Consider the following 17,912-nt stretch of genomic DNA (forward strand, 5'->3'; position numbering starts at 1 on the left):
TTATCACTCCCGCCGACTGCAGAGGTGAGGAATCTGCTTCACAGCGGTCAAGGAACGCGCCAGTGGTTCAACATGTGGAAAGTGGTGGAGCCAGGATGCAAACCCATTTCGCTGACCACCAATCCAATGTCCATTTTGCCCATGAAATTAAAAGGTAGAGGGTCTTAGAGGTCCCCGTCAGCTGAAATGCTTTTAAATTCTGGGGGTTGCGTCAACATGGAATTGAAAGGGGAAGGAACAGATGAGAATAAAATTCTTCCTGGCCTCCCTGCGGCCTAGGGGCTGGAGTCAGCACTATCACCACCTAAGCCTGAGTTCAATCCCCGGCCAGGGAGCTACCCCTAAGGTCCAGCAGACCTCGCCTGTCTCCCCACTGCTCCCCTCAGCAGTGTATTTCAGTAGACTGGCCTGTCCTGCTCCCCACTCTGTCTCCGGTGAATCCTCTCACACACACACACCCCCACCGCCGCACCCCTGGTCTACACCCCACTTCTTCTACTCAATAAATATGTTTATAAAAACAATTCCTCCTTGCTGCTCTGCCTCACACTTCCTCACTCAGGAAGCCAGAGCCGCTGTCCCAGACCTGCCCTCTCAGCCTCATCCCATCGGCATCTCTCAGATGAGAGTAAAAGGCACTCAACAAGCTAAGGCATTTCAATCCTTGGAGCTTGACCTTCTAGACTTCAGTCTGACCCACTGGGCACTCTTCCCCAGGAAGGCGATCACAGTCACCCCTAAACAGAGGCACCTCTGGACACGCGGAGAGTGGGCGGTGAGGAAGACTGATGCGCTCGTGGGCCGTGTCCTTCCACCGCCTTCCCCGAACCACTGGTGGGAGCGGGGTGGGGTGCCCGGGTGGGGTGCGCCGCCCCGCCCCCGCCCGGCAGGAGCGCACCTCCAGCCCGCAGGGCACACCCTCGGGGAGGAGCCTCGGTGGGTGGGCCCGCCTAGGCCGGCCGACCTCGGTCTTCTCTGTCCTCCGCCCCAGGGGACCGACATGGCCCAGGAGCGTCCTGCCGCGGGCCTGGAGCCCCAGCAGGTCCAGCGACTGCTGCTCACCTGCCAGGAGGCCAAGAAGTCGGCCTACTGCCCCTACAGCCACTTCCCCGTGGGGGCGGCCCTCCTGACCCGGGACGGGAGGATCTTCTCGGGTAAGGCGGGTGCGGGCGGCAGGTGGGCCGGGAAGGCGGGAGGCACAGCGGGGAGAGCGCGCAGCTTCCCCTCCAGGCTGGGCTCCCCTGGAACTCGGCTTTGCCTCTGCCCCCGCCCTCCCGGACTGTGGGGCAAATTTAGGGGCTCACAGATACAGGCTGTCTGGGAGCGGGAGGTGCTGGGGGCAGGAGGAGGGGAAGGCGAAGCCACGAATCCAGCGCATCCGCTGCTCTGGGGAGAGACAGGCCAATACCAGGCTCCCACCAGCCGCCCCCTCAGCCCTCACCCCGCCCGCTGGCCTGCGCCTGATGCCCATTTTTCAGTGAAGAAACCGAGAGCCAGAGAGGGCTTGACTAGGTTAAGGTCACACGGAGCACTGGGCGTAGACCAGGGCTGGCTGCCGTCCCCCAAACCCTGCTCTTGTCCACTCACCCACCTTGCTGGGAAGGCTGGGAAGCAAGTTGGTTGGCTGGGAAGGCTGGGAAGGCAGCAGGCTGGGTGACTGGATTCCCGCAGTTGGCAGATGCAGGCCTTGCACCGAATCAGAAGCTGGTTGGCAGGACCAGCGACGGCCCTGCCAGGCTGGTGGGGAAGTGAGGACTGGCATCCAGCTACACCAGTCTGTTCCTAAGCTCCGTGTCTGTGGCTTGTTGTTTGTATAGAAAAGTTCACTTGAAAAAAAATTGAAATTTGTGTTCTCTCTCAGGACAGAGGGAAACATGGGGTGCAGGTGGAGGGGAGGTTGCGGGTGCAAACTGGCACAGAACCCAGGCAGGAATCCCCCTTCTGCTAGGAGGGGCAGCCGAAAGGCCCAGAAGCTCACCTCTGTCCATCTGCACCCCCAGCAGCTCCAGAGCCAAGTTCTCCTTCAGGCTCATGTTATCTCTTGTCTTTTGAGGTTTCAGACCTGTTCACCTGGGTCTTACACATCTTTGAGCGGGAGGAGTAACCTTGATGGAGAGCTCGGGGTGACGAGAGCGTGACTAATATCCACGCAACCCCTCCCACCCTCTCTGCAGAGAGGAGAGCTGAGATTCTAAGAAGTTAAGCAACCAAGATCACAGAACTGGGTATCGAACCCAGAGATGGGAGTCGGAATTCCCCTGACCCCCAGGTCTGCTGTTCTATGGGCAATAGAGAACCCCTGAGGGTCTCATGGAAGCTCAGGCCTGCCCTGCTCGCTCAGATGATTATTAAACATTAACCACAGCGTGCACACTGCCCTGGGATCCAGGACCAACCAGCCACTGGTTCTTTCTAGGGCCTCCACCTCTGCTCCAGAGGTGCAGAGAGAGGGGCCTCCCCATCCTTACAGTGATTCAGTCATTGACAAATATTTGCTAAGTACCCACTGTATGCACAGTAATGATTTTCCGAGCACCCATTTTATGCACATTAATGAGGGTGGTCCTGCCAACCAGCTTGTGATGCCAGGCCATGAGGGTGGGCCGTCCACCGTTGGTGATTGTGGAAGGAGTGCATGAATGTGGGGAGTAGTGTGGTGGTTTAAATCGCTTGGAAGGATCTGGTGTCAGCAGAGGAATAGTCCTACGGTGGGATTTAGGGGACCCAATGGGGTGGGGTGAAGGCTCTGGGGTTAGAGGCTCCTGGGCTCGCTGCGGTGCTGCTGTTTATCTGCTGCATGACCCTGCACCCCTCTCCTCTCCCTGCCAAGCCTCAGCTTGCCCACTTGCCAGGGGAGGGCACATCCCACTGTGCAGGATGGCTGTGCAGAGCTGGGGGCCTGCCTGGCTGTTACTGGCTGTGCCACATCAGTCCTGCCACAGGCTCTGTCTCATCCCGGTTGGGAGGCTCTAGGTGGGTTTCTGCCTATAGCGCTTAGTGTGGTGTTGGACCCACAATAGGAACATCATGTGGGTGCCCTCCTACTGCTGCTATTAGCAGGATAGTGATGTGATAATGATGATTAGAGGCAGCTGATGAAGGGTGTTTGCCGGCCAAGCAGACACTGAGATTTGCTGCAATGGGAAGTAGGGAGCCAAGGAATGTTGTTAATTTTTTTAAAGATTTACTTATTTATGCATACAAGAGCTGGGGTACAGGCCAGAGGTGCGGGGGGTGAGAGGATTCACCAGAGACAGGGTGGGGAACAGAACAGGCAGACTGACTGAAGTACACTGCTGAGGGGAGCAACAGGTGAGACAGGCGAGGTCTGCTGCGCCATGTGAGTCAGCTCCCTGGCCGGGGATCGAATTCCTGCTGCAGTGGCTGCGGACAGCTTCATAGTGCTGTGTCTTAACCCCTTGCACCTCCAGGGAATTAAGAGTAACATGAACGTGGTGCTGGAGGACAGTTAGTCTGCCAGATGCTCAAGGACAGCCGGGTGGAGGAAAGAGTGTGAGTGAGCAGTGTCTGTCTTGTTTGACCTTCCCCGCCGCCAGCACTGTGCCCAGGCTGTTGCCGGGCCTCGATTCACATTCGCTGGAGACACGAATGAACGGCTCAGGCTTGGACAGCAGACAGAGGAAGGAAAGATCTGAGAGAGGTTGGGGGGACGAATGGACCGGGTCTGGGATGGGCAGCATTAGAAAGAAGGAAAGGAGGCGGTGCGCAGATTTCCAGCCAGGTGGCCCTGGGCAATGATGAAGCAGGAGGGAGGAGGAGGAAGGCAAAGCTGGATTGTTCTGGGGGCGTGGCAGACTGACAGCTGACAGGTGAGGCAGCCGATTCAGTGGCTGGAGCCTTCAGGAAGCACTGGGTAAGGAAGTGTCACCTCTCAGCCTCCACCTGAGGGGGTGGTGAGTGTCACGGATGTTAGTCAGAGCCTTTCCTTGCAATGGGCTGGGATAGATCAGTGTCAGGGAATTCGGAAACGCAAATGCCCTGGGCCCTTTTTCTTCTGGGTGCTGGTTTCTTTCTCTTATCCTACAGGTGGCATCAGGGGACGTGTGTCCAGTGAGCATGTGGTTTATCCTACAGCCTCAGAAACAGAAAGAGCTCTTTGCCCCTAGTTCAAGATGGGCAGTTCAGGGAAATCTCTCGTGGGTCCACCTGCAGGCACACGTGTGCCTGGTTAATCTCTGTCATGATGGCGAGTGTGATCTGGCTAGCTCATTCATGTATTCCTCCGCCCAGGGGCCTGGGTGGATTTGTAACCACAGGAGGAGCGTGGGGCTGCCCAGAGGCCAAACTAATAGCCAACACACCCATATTTTATGAACGAGATAACGGAGGCCTGGCTGTACCTGATTCCAAAGGCCGTGTTCTTCTGCCCCCACTAACTGCAGGATGGATGTGCCAGAGGGCGAGGAGACTTATGCTGAGGAGGGGGCCAGACCCAGGGTGCCTCCCGGAATTCCTAGGTCTCCTTATGGAGATGGAAAGGAAGTGGGTGTAGGTGATGTAAGGTGGGCCTGGGAGGGTAAGGGACCTTGATCTACTGGACGAACCCCAGAGGGCAACTCACCCTGTAGGAAGTGAGTTAGAGGGGATCAGCCGCACTGCTGAATTTAGCAGGCTTAGAGTAGGGCAGATGTCCCTGTTCTGTGCTTCTCCAGCCTCCGTGGCATTTGTGCCCTCAGAGGCAGCTGTGTCCTGTCCACTCCACAACAGCAGGTCTGGCTGCAAGGACAGGCCTGCTGGCATGGTCTCCTCGTAGGGATAGTTTTCTTGTTACTCAACCCTGGAGGCCTGTGGCCCTCCAAGATGGACCACCACGAGGGTAATGAGTAACTTCTAGCATGCTGTGGGGACAGCCTCGGAACCGGGAGGAGGAGCCGCCAGGGAAGAAAGAGCTGCTGAGGAAAGGGGAGGTGAGGACAGAGCAGCAGGGGGCATGTGTCATGCTTGTGGGGCAGAGGAGGCCCGGGAGGGGTCAGGGAACCAGCCCAGCTGTGTGGAGCTGGAGGAGATGGGTGGAGAGTCACAGAGGATGCTCACTGCATCATTGAGGGAGGGTGCTAGTCTCCTTAGTTCATCCTCTCAAACACTGGTCTGTTGATCCCTCTCTTCTCTCCAGGGACATGGACTTTCTCTGTGTCCCAGGCATTTAGGGGAAAAGCCATTTTACTGGATCAGCTGTAATGAATTCTGGGAGGAACAAACCACAGGACACTTAAGGACATCCTGGTTAATCATTCAATAGCATTTGCTTTGCTTTACTCTTTAGATCTGGTCCATCTTGCCCCAGACCAGTCTCTGCCCTTCTGAGGCCTCCCCAGACTCTTTTCTCCCTTCACTTACTTTAAGGCCACCCCTCCCTCACCCCACCCTGGCACTCCCAGGGGCATCAAACCAGGCTTCCCTGAGCGGATTCCCCACCTACAGCCCTGTTTGTCCACCCCACGCCATTTCCATAGTCTCCCCACCCAGTTCTACTGTCACTCTAAAGGGGATCATTACAAGACGAGCAACACTAAAAGCCCTGACTCTAAAGGTGCTAGAATATCATTCACCCCTGAAACTGCGGCCCTACGGCTGTCGGGAACCCAGGAGGGTGCAGTATTTCCTCAAGCTCCTGGACATGACATTGCTCTATCCAGTGAGTCTTTGAAGTGGGCCCAGACCACAGGCTTAGCACTCCCTGGCAACCTGCTAGAAATGCAAGTTCCTGGGCCCCACCCAGACCTGCAGCAGCAGCTCCCGGGGTGGGGCTCAGAGGCCTGTGTTAAGCCTCCCACATGCTGAGGCCACTGCCTGAGGAGCTCTGTGCCCATCCCAGTGGGACCCCTCAGAGGACAGCAGTGCACAGCTTGTCCAGCCCGAATCTCCTCTGGGTGAACTGCCTTCCTTGCTGGTGTCTTGATGACATTCGACTTAAGCACCAAACCACCTCAGAAGAGGTGTTTTGAATGCTGTAGGGGAAAAGGATGGTCCTGTGTAAGGGACAGGCCAGAACGTGAGTCCTGCCTCTCACCAGCAGCATCAGAATTTACCTTCTGTAAAATGGGGCTGTAATAGTATCTGCCTTTTGGAGCTGTCAACGGGATTAATGACCTGGCACAGGTAAAGTATTCCCCAGAGTACCTGACAGGTAAAAGAAAAGCAATGAGAGAATCAAAGAAAGCAAGTAATAATAGCAGTTAGTAATTGTAGTACTATTTGACCCCTTCTTTTAATCACGGATTCCCGGCTTGGCACTATCCAGTCTGTCTCGCGTGTTTCAGAGCCAGTGAAGGCAGCCGGGAATGGGGGTGGTTTGCCTGTGTGGCTGGTGGCTGTTGTCTGGGCTTATGAAGGCAAAACAAAATTGCCTGGTCTTTCAGGATCAGTGTCTGGTCAGGGGCTTCCCCCACCCCTTTCTTCTTTTAAGCTAGCCTGGGAAATTACACCAAACAGGCTGGAGGTCTCTTTGCATCGCAGGAATCTAGCTCTGACGTGGGCATGTCCACTAGTAGGAAGTAACAAGGGCTCACTCGCCTCACTGTTCTAGGCTCTGGAGCCGGAATATATACTATGGACAAAAGTCCTGTCCTCGGGGTGTTTACACTATGATGTGGGCTTTAAGTAGCCAAGACATTTATTTCAGGAAAGTGTTGGTGCCATGAGGAAAATGAAAGCAAGATAAAATGGAAAGTGATAAAAAGAAAAAGCAAGAGGTTTGGAGGTGCTGGGGGAGAGAAGTAATTTGAGAAAGGGTGATCAGGGTAGGCTGGTCAGAGGAGGTGACATGTGAGCAGATACCTGAGTAGGGTGAGTCATGTGCATATAGGAAGAGGAGTGTCCAGGTAGTGGCACCAGCCAGTGCAAAGGCCCTTTGGCAGGAGTCTACATTGGGGTCTTTGGGAAACATCTGGCAGGCCCACAGGCCTGGAGAGTAAAAGGACATGAGGTCCAAGACGTAAGTAGGTTGGCACCAGCTTGTGTAGGTCCTTCTAGCATGGAAAGGCCTTCAAAGTGCCTGGAAGACCAAGGCAGGGCCAACTGACACACCCTGTCTGGAAGGAACAGAGACTGTCTCACAGGTCTACCACTGACAAAACCTTGATTTTCATGCAATTAATCAGAGCAGCTGACAGCTGTGTAACACTTACTCAGTGCCAGGCTTTGTACTAATTGCTTTACATGATTTCAACTTGTTCTCAGGAAAGGCCTGTAAGGAAGACCCTGTCATTATCACTTCACAAATGAGGACACTGAGCTTCAAGGAACTCAGTCTCTTTCCCAAATTCTCAGAGCCTAGAGGGCAAAGCGTCCCAGTGATAGACAGAAACTACAGGCTCTTTACAGAGTTCTGTGCATCCAAGAGGCCATTCTCCAGGGCTCCAGGGCTGACACTGGCAAGGTCCTGACACGGGCCTTCTGCAATCTGGCAGTTTGCTTTAACAGCACATCAGCAAAATTTAAGATTTGCATGAATCCCATCTAATGGGGAAAGTGCCCCTGAATTGCGGCAGGGCTGGGAGATTTGCTAGACAAGGCTGGCAGGATCTTAATATGGGAGAGGCAGAAAACACAGTTGGGTCAAAGACAGGAAACACATGAAAGCCGCAGGTCCCTGCAGTTATCTAACCCGCTGGGCAAGAAGTGCGAAGCTACCCCGCCGTGGTGAATTAATCTGCCCCTTACGCTGCCCCGGCTCCCAGCCTGTGCTTTGAGATGGAGGCATTGAAGAGCAATGAGAATTGGAGGTCCCGGGGAAGAGCCCCAGCCCGGTGGGTCAGAGGGTCTCCCCACGTTGCCTTTCCTTCTTCCGACCTTGTCGAGAGTCAAGCAAGCCTCTTCCTCGGCACACGCAACAGGAAGTGGGTCTGCTGGAAATACCACCAGGCTCTCCTCTCTTCACAGGGTGCAACGTAGAAAATGCCTGCTACACCTTGGGTGTCTGCGCAGAGCGGACGGCCATCCAGAAGGCCATCTCAGAAGGGTACAAAGACTTCAGGGCAATTGCTATCGCCAGGTGAGTAGGAAAGTCAAGTGACAGCAATATCTATGCACTGATTCAGCCAACATCCACTACACACCTATTATTCATTCACGTGTTTGTTTTGCGCACCCTGTGTGCCAGGCATGGGCCTGAGTGTGGAGGATAAAGGAGATAAATGAGAAATGGACTCTGTCCTCAGTGAGCTACAGAGCAAGTAAATAACCAAGACATCTTGGTTGACAAGGACAGGTGTGCTTCTGGCCTCGTAACAGCACAAAGTGCAACACAACCCCAAGAAGCAATTGCAAGGTAGCATGGATACCTGAAGCTGGAGGGACCTAAAATCACCTGGTACAAACTCCCTGGCCTCTCCCCCCATTTTGCAGTTGAAAAAACAGGTACAGGGAGGATGAGCAGCTCCTGGGAGCTAGTGGCAGAGCTGGGGCAAAACCTGGTCTCTGGGGGCTCACTCCAGTGCCTATTCCACTGCACCATGCTGTGCCAGGAGATCACACTCTGTTCCCTGCTCGCCTCGAGCTGGTCCCCGAATCCAAGCTGACTCCTTCACTCAGCAGCTCTCACCTCCTGGTGCCAGAACCGGGATACAGAGACAAGCTGCTGGCGGCCTGCCAGCCAGGGAAACTATGACTCAAACGAATCAGATTCCAGCCCAAGTCCCAGCTGAACAGCGCGCTCACCAGCTCTCTCTGCATGCCCCAAATGTAAGTATCCAAGTTCTCACATGCGTACCCCCAAAGAGAACTTATTAAGTTCTTGTTGGCCCTGGACCTAGACTCAGTGATTTTAGGATTCAAGCATGTAAACGGGCTGTTTTATTAATTTGGACACCATTATGCCTCTCATTTAGCGGTGAATTGCTCTTGTGTGTACCCTCACATTGTCTGGGAGAGAGAGCAATCTCAGCAAGTTAACGATGCAGAGAAGATAACATGGCAGATGTTTAACCTGCCCAGAAAAGGCTGCATGACTGGCCCAGGGCCGGTCTTTGGGGATGTCTGGCCACATGGGTCACATCCTTAGAGTGAATTACTTCTTCATGGTGGTGGAACTACAGGATCTTCCTGGCAGAAAGGCAAGCAGCAGAAATGTAGGGACCCCCAACAAAAAGGATGGCGTCCTGTGATGAAAATGAGGCCCCCTTTCTTTTATAAGATCCCAAACTTTGCAGCATTTGGACCCTGAGGTCGTCCAGGTATTGTAGGTTTTTTCCCAAGTCTCTGGCACCAGTGGCACACTTGGGGAGGAGACCCCAACTTCCAAGCACTCTCCCCCTGACCGATGTCTGTCCTGGCCTCCCTCTGGCTTTGGGAAGAATAATGAGGTCATGCTGGAAAAATTTCACGCAGATGAGCAGAGATCAGAATGTGAATTACACTTTGCAAAAAAAAAAAAAAAAAAAAAAGTGGGGAAAATCGCTCAATTTCAGAGCTGACCCAACAAAATAATGACATTCTGGGGGAAATGTCAAAGTCAACACAAGGGTAATGGCATCGCGGCCTCGCTCTGTTTAGAACGCCCCGAATGACAGGCTTTTTCTCTCAGTCATTATCTGCTTTTAAACATGACTGGGTATTGCTGGTGATAATTAGCAAATCTCCTTATTTACACAAAACCTGCATTTTCCCCGCACCCAGCCGCTCATCTCTGGGATTCAGCCTGCACCAGCATCCCCAAGCCAGGGACTGTCATTACTGCACTAATGATTTGTTAAATTGAGAGTATGGATTTAGAGGATGGAGGGAAAATGCCAGCTCCCTTGTTAACACTGATGGGTGTGAACAGCCGAGAGAGCCCCTTGGAGATGTGAAAGATGAGGAGAGCAGAGCACACAAATGGAATCTTGCTAATGGGGACAGAAGCTCGCCCCACTGGGGTCGCCGTTGTTACCATCACAGTCAAAAGATTTCCAGGCTGTTGAGTCTGATAATTGGCTTCAGTATGACCAAGGTCAGGGCAAACCACAGGGAACCGTCACTGCTCAGAACAAGGCCTGAGCGGTGCAGGGCAGGGGCTCAGGAGAAAGGGGACATGAGGAGGGGACAGCCAACGCCCCCAGCAGCATTCTGGGGTACGTCTTCCTCCAAGCACTCAGCTCTCACTGTTGGCAGGAATATAGAGTCATCGTTAAATGTCCAGGCTCCCAGGCTCATGAGAACTTTTTCAAATCCTGCTCTGCTGCTGACCTTGGACATGTTGCTGCAACAATCCGAGTCTGGCTTTTCACCTGTGAAGTGAAGGACAGTGACACTGACCCATCGGGCTGTCGTGGGGACTGAGGAAATGATTTCTGAAAAGCTCCTGGCACAGAGTACGCAGTAAATTAAAACTCTTGTTTGCAAGTTATCATCATGTGATCACTGCGAAGCTACCCACGGCAGAGTACGCAGGGCCTGGGTTCGATCCTGGCCCTGTGACTTTGGGCGGGTCATTTCGCTTTCATGATCATGTGGGTAATATGAGCTGTACAGAGCACCTGCCTGCTAGGGTTGTTAGGGGACAACAACCTTACAGGTGTTAATTCATCTGATAGATGTGAGGCCCCAAGCTGAGCACCCGACACAGATGTGCAAGGTAAGTCAGGCTGACTTCCAGCTCTCGGAGCTGCCTGGATGCACCGGCTTGTGTTCTGTGGTTGACCCCTAGGCCAGATCAGCTTCCCAGTGGGATACATGTTCACACACACCCTTGGAAACCTAATGCAGGTCGCCTTGGCCAGGGAGCCATCCCCGTGGCCACGCACGGCACAGACTGGGAAGGAAAGTGGTGAGCCTGGCAGGGGCTGGTTCGTAGAGGAGAGCAGCTGGCTTCACACAGAGCGCCTCTCCCAGGGGCCTGACCGCGCCCTGCCTGCTTCATAGCATTTCCACGCAGAGATCCTCTCCCTTCCCAAACAGGAAGGTGGAGTTTGAAGTCAGGGATCCTCCGCCTGGTCTTGGCTGTTCCTTCAGGCTGGTGGTCAGCATGTGTGGAGGGAAGTGAAAGAGAATAGATTCCAGCTTCCAGAGAGCTCACAAGAGGCTCTGGCCACCGCACTGTGACCTGGTCATCTTCAGGGTTCATTTGGCTCAGAGGGCTCACCCTTTGTGGTCCCGTGGGCTTTTTTTCTGAAGCTGGGGTGTGCTCAGACTCCACCTTTTCATGGACCAGAATCTATAAAATGGAGTTATCACGAGGATGAAATACAACAGCCCATCCCTTGTTCTCCCTCCACTGCTTTATTCGATTCATAGCATTTCTCTTTGTTTCTACTCGATACATGGCTGGCTGGCTCCCCTGATTCGTCAAAAACTCCTGAGTGCAATGAATTTTGTCTGTTCTGTTCACTGCCACATCCCCAGCACTGACGGTGCCTGTCAGTGAGGCATTATCTCCTAGTGGGTGTCCCATAACTATCTGTTAATTAAAATGAGACAGTGGGCTTCCCTGGTGGCGCAGCAGTTGAGTGCTGGGTTGCAAAGCTGCCTGCAGCCTCTGCAGCACCAGTTCGATCCCCAGCCACAGGGCGAGGGTCCCACATGGTGCGCAGACCTCTCCTGCCACTGCTGCTCTCCTCAGCAATATATTTCGTCAGTCTGCCTGTTCTGCTCCCCGCTCTGGCTCTGGTGAATTCTCCCGTGCTTCTGACTGTACCCAGTGCTTGTATAAATAAATAAATAAAATCTTTAAAATAAAATAAAATGAGACAGTGCATGTAAGGTGCTTTGCTGGATGCCTGTCACATTCTGGGTACATATTAATGTAAGTATTGTTAATATGTAATCAAATAAGTTAATGATGAAATAATACATAAAGCTAGTAGTATATAATAAAACAATACATGATAAGGTTCTAAAATGATGCCAGTTTATATATGTAAGGGAATGTAGGATAAGCCATTAATTATCAAGCTGTGATTAATACAGGCAATAACCATCTATGTGTAGCATTCTAAAGTTTGTATAGCGCTTAGGACATCTTTTATCTTAGGACATTTTATTGTCTTGCATTCCTACAAAGTAGATGACATTATTGCGCACATTTTACAGGCAAAGAAATGACCCTGCGTGGATTAAAATGATCTGGTCAAAGTCACACATAGTTAACAAGAAGAACTGATCAAGAAGCAAATTTTAAATCCCACATTCCTCTAGACTTATCAAAGGGCTGCGGGTCTAGAAGGGCAAGGGTGGTGGTGGCCGCTGTCTAAACTTCAAGTGCTCCAGCAGGCTTCAGGCCTCCTGCAGTTAAATCTGTCTTTTTTGTTGCGTCGGACAACACCACACTGACAAATGGGAGTCGTGGAGCAGGCTACATAATGCAGGATGCTGCTGAAGAGCAAGATCCTGGCCCTTTTATTGACACACATAATTGATTGTAAGGAGATTAAGGAGATTAAAGAAAGGGGAAGGGTGTAGAAGATTAGGGATTCTGAGTCTACCCTCCAGGTACTTCTAATCTACTTGATGATACACCCTAATCCCCAGCCATGGTTCTGATCTTATCAACAAGGCACTCCACTGATCAGCTTCTGGGGTCCCTTGTCATACATCGGTCCTCAGCCCCCCGAGCGTTCCCGGTCATACCTCGTGATGTATAAGTCGGGAGTATGTGTTATGCATCGGTCCTCAGCCCCCTGGACATTCTGGACATACCTCCTGATGCACATGCTATGCATCAGTCCTCAGCCCCCTGGACATTCTGGACATACCTCCTGATGCACATGTTATGCATCAGTCCTCAGCCCCCTGGGCATTCTGGACATAGTTTGTGATGCATAACCTTCTCAGTATGATCCAGCTTTGCGCTCTTGTTTGATTTGAAGGGCTTAAGGGTTGGGTTCCTGTTTCTAACTGGCCGGGCCACTTTTACCTTGTTTAGGTGACAAAATGGCGGCCAAATAGGCTGGCTAGGAGTAGCAGACCCACATTTTTAAGCATCATCCTTCATCCTGCTCAGAGCTGAAGGATGGCCTGTAGGTCCCTAAATCCTCAGAAGTGATCCCTTGACTGTGAGCTCCTCACCTCCAGACTGTCTCAAATGCAAGGAGCCCATTTTCCTCTGACTCACACACACTTTCTTTCATGCCTCAGAGCCTTTGCACATACTACTTCCTGCCCTACAGAAAAATGCAGAACTTCCAAATAGCACCTGTTTCTTCTTCACACTGAGCCTCTTTCCTTGCAGGTAGAGTGGTCATTCTGACACTCAGGTTGTCCTCAGAATTAAATGAAATAATGGCTGTCGAGTGCCTGGGACAGATCTTGGCACACAGTGGGTCCTCAGTAATAGTGACCTGTGCCTCCTCCAAGGACGGCGTCAAATGCCATAAAACATTTTCTCTCCACAGATCAGGATTGTTTTTCTCTTACCATGTGCACTTATTGCATTTTGTCTAAAATGATAACTCATCTGGTTTTCTATATCACCCACTGGGTTGAGCAATCTCTTGAAGGTCAGAGACAAATTCTCCTTAATTTTTGTGTCCCCAGGGTGTGGGCAGCAACAGTAAGTACTCACTAAATGCTTATTGGCTGCACTAACACAAACAACGTTCTTGCTTGTGGTCTGGCCTCTTGGGAGTGTGGAAAGCCGCCAGGCATCTTCTCCTCAGCCTCTGGGACACAGTGTGTCTGTGAGCTGGGAACCACCTGGTGGGGTTTGACCTCATCTGGAGTGGGGCGGGACTCAGGCCTGAATCTTAGCAATTGTCCTCATACCTCAGGAGACTAATCCATGTTTGATTCTGTTTCCCCAGTGACTTGCAAGATGATTTTATCTCACCATGTGGGGCCTGCAGGCAAGTCATGAGAGAGGTAAGCAGATTCTCTTTCTGGATACAGACAGGATGCCTCCTTGCTTTCTCAAGCTGTGGGAGCAAAGGCGGGCTACCAACCAGGAGACGCAGCTACTGTCCTGTTTGCTCAGTGGGCCGATTTCTGAGCTCCCATGAATCACTGGAAATTATTCTCAAATTCAACAAATAATTGCTGAGTGTTTTCTCTGTATTGGGGACTAAACTAGTTCTGGGGAGACAGCAGTGAAAAGACAGACCAGCTCCTGCCCTCACAGAGTTCATAGTCTAGTGCAGGAGACTGACAATAAACAAAGAGCAAAATAAATAAACAAACAGTATCAATTCTGAGAGGGTTGAGGATTTCAAAGAAAAAATAAAAAACATAGAAAAAGGAGTTGGAATGGCAGAAGGGGCAGCAGGTGATACTCTAGATCAGAGTCAGAGGTCGGCAAATATGGCCCATAGCAAATCCAGTCTGCTGCTTGTTCTTGTAAATAAAGTTTTATTGGCACACATTCATGCCCATTGGTTCAAAGTTTGTCTATAGTAGCTTTGACCCTACAACAGCAGAGTTCAACACTTATGACAGAGACCATATGGCCTGCAGACCATAAAACAATTATTATCTGGCCCTTTACAGAAAAAGAGTTTGCCAAGCCCTGCTTTAGATGACCAGAAAAGACCTCTCTGAAGATGACGTTTGGGCAGAGATATAAATAATGAGAAAAGATGAGGCAACCAAAGGTGTAGAGGAGGCCATTTTCTGACAGAGGAGCCAGCAAGCTTAACACCCTTGATGAGTTTGATAAGCAATAAGAGGCCAAAGAGGCTAGAACACTGAGTAAGAAGGCAAAGGGGACAGGACTTGAAGACAGAGGGGTGGGCAGGGGCCAGATCACAAGAGGTCTTGTAGGTCATGGGGTGGAGGGTATATTTTATTCCAGGAACAGAGGGAACCAACCTGTACACTTAAACTGATCATAAAATGGTAAAGCTTAGGTAATATAAATGTTATGCTGTCTATATTTACCACATTGTAACAAAAGTTGAGAAAAAGAATTCAGAAAAGCCATTTATCTGTAAGAGGGGACTTTAGGGACCAAATATACTTTTTATAAAGATCATCTGGATGGAAATTTTCAATTTCTTCAACTCTTAAAACAAAGAGGAGTTTTTTGATATTTATATGTACATTTGGGGGTGAGGGAGTGTCAGGAGCTTCTGTGGACTCTCAGACCTGTGTCCTTCAGAGCCCCAAATCGTTAAAGCCCCCCACTTAAAAGATCCCTTAGGCCCCTGAGCTCTGATGTGACGTTATCAGCCGCTCTAGATGCAGCACTTCATGTTATCCTCACCCCCGCCCAGGAGGGAAGCATCTGTCATTACCCCTCCCTCCGAAGCAACCTGCTAAAGGACACACAGCCCATGCATAGCGAACTGGCTGTCGTGACCAATGCAGGCTGACCACAGAGTCATGCTGCTCACAGCGGCCCGCGCCTTTGCAGTCATGTACGTGGAACAAATCCTTCTAGGTTGTGGAGAAGACATGGTGGTGCTTTGCTGCATGGGAGCTGCTTGTTCCGTGGGGGGTCCTGCTTTCCAAGTTGTCTCAATCTGGGAGCAAAGGGCTGTTTGGACCATGCATGTGAGCCCTGGGTTTTCACAGCATCTGTCACACATGCCAGCATCCCCGTTCTCGTTGCCAGCACCGCAGACCATACACGGTGCGCAGAGCTCAGTTCCCAAGTCCAGATGAAAAATGCCGCACGGAGGCACTGGATTGACAGTGTGGACATCATCTCGCTTGGGGGGGACGCCTGTCACTTCCCAGGCCATATAAGGAAACCACCTCAGATGCCAACTTCCTGGCTCCCAGGCCCTGACTAGGTCTAATTGCTCATTGCTGTTTTCTCCATACAGAATAGATGTTGGCAAACAAGAAAGGCAAATGAAAAAGCTGAAGGAGGGAGAAGCAAAACTGAAGCCAAAATGCAAATGCTAGGAGATGTGGAGGCGGGGACCTCGCGCTTATGTGCCCCGCTGCTCGCTCTCACCCATACCTTCAGCCGGGCCTGCCAAGCAGAGACATTTTCCTTAAAACATTAGTTTTCCAAAAGCCGGGTAATAACGCGGTGATCCGGACAGCAGTGAGGAGGAACAGCAGGCTGCAAACCCCAGCGTCTGCTCCTAGCAGCCGCAGCGATGGCTACCATGGGCTGAGCATCTGCTCAGGCCGGCACGGTGCTGGGTGCCTTCCCCTGCCACCTAATTCCAACAACACCTGGCCAGGTAGAGCCTGGATCCAGTGACTACGACCCCAAGACCTGCCATTCGACTTGTCTTCCTGCCTAATATATTCTTCTGTCTCTGAAACCATTTCACAGGTGAAAACACTGAGCCCCCAAGAGCTCAGTCATTTGCCCCCAAGTCATAGGAATGGAAGTGGTAGCTCCTCATGTGTAAGAGAAAGACGGGGCGAGAGATTGGTACTGATATTCTGCCTTGCTGACTGTCCCTGCTAAGCCTCAGTTTCCTCATCTGTGAAATGGGTATAATAACAGTCCCTACCTCAAAGGGTAGGTAACGAGGTCACGCGTGTGCAGTAGCTGGAGGGTACTGAGGCAGGGGAGCAACTTCTCTGGTTGTGAGGCATAAGGAAGTAATGAAAGGGAAGCAGATGTCAGCTGTTCTTTGTCACAGCAAGAGGAAGGCTGTCCCGGGGGTCGCATGTTGTTCTTATAAAGCCCTGGGTCCAGGGGCCTCCCTGGTGGCACAAGGGGTTAAGACGCAACTTATGAAGCTGTCCAAAGCCACTGCGGCACGAGTTCGCTTCCCGGACAGGGAGATACCCACATGGTGCAGCAGACCTCTCCTGACTCGCCCACTGCTCCCCTCAGCAGTGTATTTCAGTCAGTCTGCCTGTTCTGTTCCCCAGTCTGTCTCTGGTGAATCCTCTCACTCCCCCATACCTCTGGCCTATACCCCGGTTCTTGTATGCAAAAATAAATAAATCTTAAAAAAAAAAAAAAAAAAGCCCTGGGTCCCGAGTCCGTCATCATAGACCACAAAAAGCACAATGCTCACTGCTCGCTGTGCTTCCTTTCACCTGCTCCTCCCCACGCGCGATGAGCCAGGTTGTCCTCCCCACTTTACAGATGAGAAAGCAGAGGCACAGAAAGAGAGGCCCGTAGACAGAGGCAGAGCCAGACTCAAGCCCCGCTCAGCCCTAACCCCGTGGTCGCACGGCTGCCCTTATGCTGGCTCTGCCTCTTTTCCAGTTTGGCTGCACCTGGGCCGTCTACATGACCAAGCCCGACGGCACGTACATGATGAAGACGGTCCAGGAGTTACTGCCGGTCTCCTTTGGGCCCGAGGACCTGCAGAAGACCCAGTGAAGGCCAGAGAACACCCACCGCCGGGGAGAGCCTGGATCCCGACACGTACTTGCAGGGACAGCCGCGAGGAGAACTTCGTGAAGATGTTGTCACAGACCTGGGGACACCTGCCGACTGGACCCCTGTCCTACAGGGATGAGGCAGAGAGGACTTTTCCACATTACACTCAAACACCGAATCTCCAACCCGAGTGATAAAGGTTCCACTCCGGCCTGGGCCGGAGCCCCTCCTTCCAGCCCACCTCGTCCCTTCTCGGGACAAGAGCAACATCCCTCCTTCCTCCGAATCCTCTTTAAAATTCCAGCTGAGGGCCTCGCCGGTGGCGCAGCAGTTGAACGCTGGGCTGCGAAGCTGTCCACAGCTTCTGCAGCGCCGGTTCAATCCCCAGCCGGCTGGCGAGGGCCCCACATGGCGCGCAGACCTCTCCTGCCGCCTGCTGCTCCCCTCAGCAGTGTATTTCGTCACTCTGCCTGTTCTGCTCCCCACTCTGGCTCTGGTGGATTCTCTCACCCTCCCGCGCTTCTGAGTATACCCAGTGCTTGTATAAAATAAATAAATAAATCTTTAAAAAAAAAAAAACAAACATTAAAAATTCCAGCTGAGTCTGGACTGCTTCCCCATCAGGCTTCCCAAGGTTCTACCCTGTTCTGAGGACTTTTCTAATTATAAACATCACAGAGCATCCTGATTCGGGTGCATGTTTTGCTGTGTCTCTCTCATAGTTCATGGCTCCTGGGTGACC

At 52.0% G+C, this 17,912-nt stretch overlaps 1 protein-coding gene across 1 annotated transcript; it reads left to right on the forward strand.

Moving 5' to 3' along the window:
* Positions 1 to 1,000: 1,000 nt before the first annotated feature.
* On the forward strand, positions 1,001 to 17,539 carry CDA (cytidine deaminase). The gene is made up of 4 exons (XM_037499981.2): positions 1,001 to 1,154; positions 7,903 to 8,014; positions 13,737 to 13,794; positions 17,054 to 17,539. The coding sequence occupies exons 1-4, from the start codon at positions 1,001 to 1,003 to the stop codon at positions 17,168 to 17,170; spliced, it is 441 nt and encodes a 146-aa protein (XP_037355878.1). The 3' UTR covers positions 17,171 to 17,539.
* Positions 17,540 to 17,912: the final 373 nt, after the last annotated feature.

The sequence above is a fragment of the Talpa occidentalis genome, unplaced genomic scaffold, assembly GCF_014898055.3.
Source record: "Talpa occidentalis isolate TD23 unplaced genomic scaffold, MPIMG_talOcc4v2.1 talOcc4.9, whole genome shotgun sequence".
NCBI classification, from domain to species: Eukaryota; Metazoa; Chordata; class Mammalia; order Eulipotyphla; family Talpidae; genus Talpa; species Talpa occidentalis.

Bases quoted from the DNA above. Each gene is read 5' to 3' on its own strand.
- CDA (XM_037499981.2), top strand. From the start codon at position 1,001: ATGGCCCAGGAGCGTCCTGCCGCGGGCCTGGAGCCCCAGCAGGTCCAG. The intron at 1,155-7,902 runs GTAAGGCGGGTG...CTCTCTTCACAG, and splicing joins GGACGGGAGGATCTTCTCGG to GGTGCAACGTAGAAAATGCC. The intron at 8,015-13,736 runs GTGAGTAGGAAA...CTGTTTCCCCAG, and splicing joins AGGGCAATTGCTATCGCCAG to TGACTTGCAAGATGATTTTA.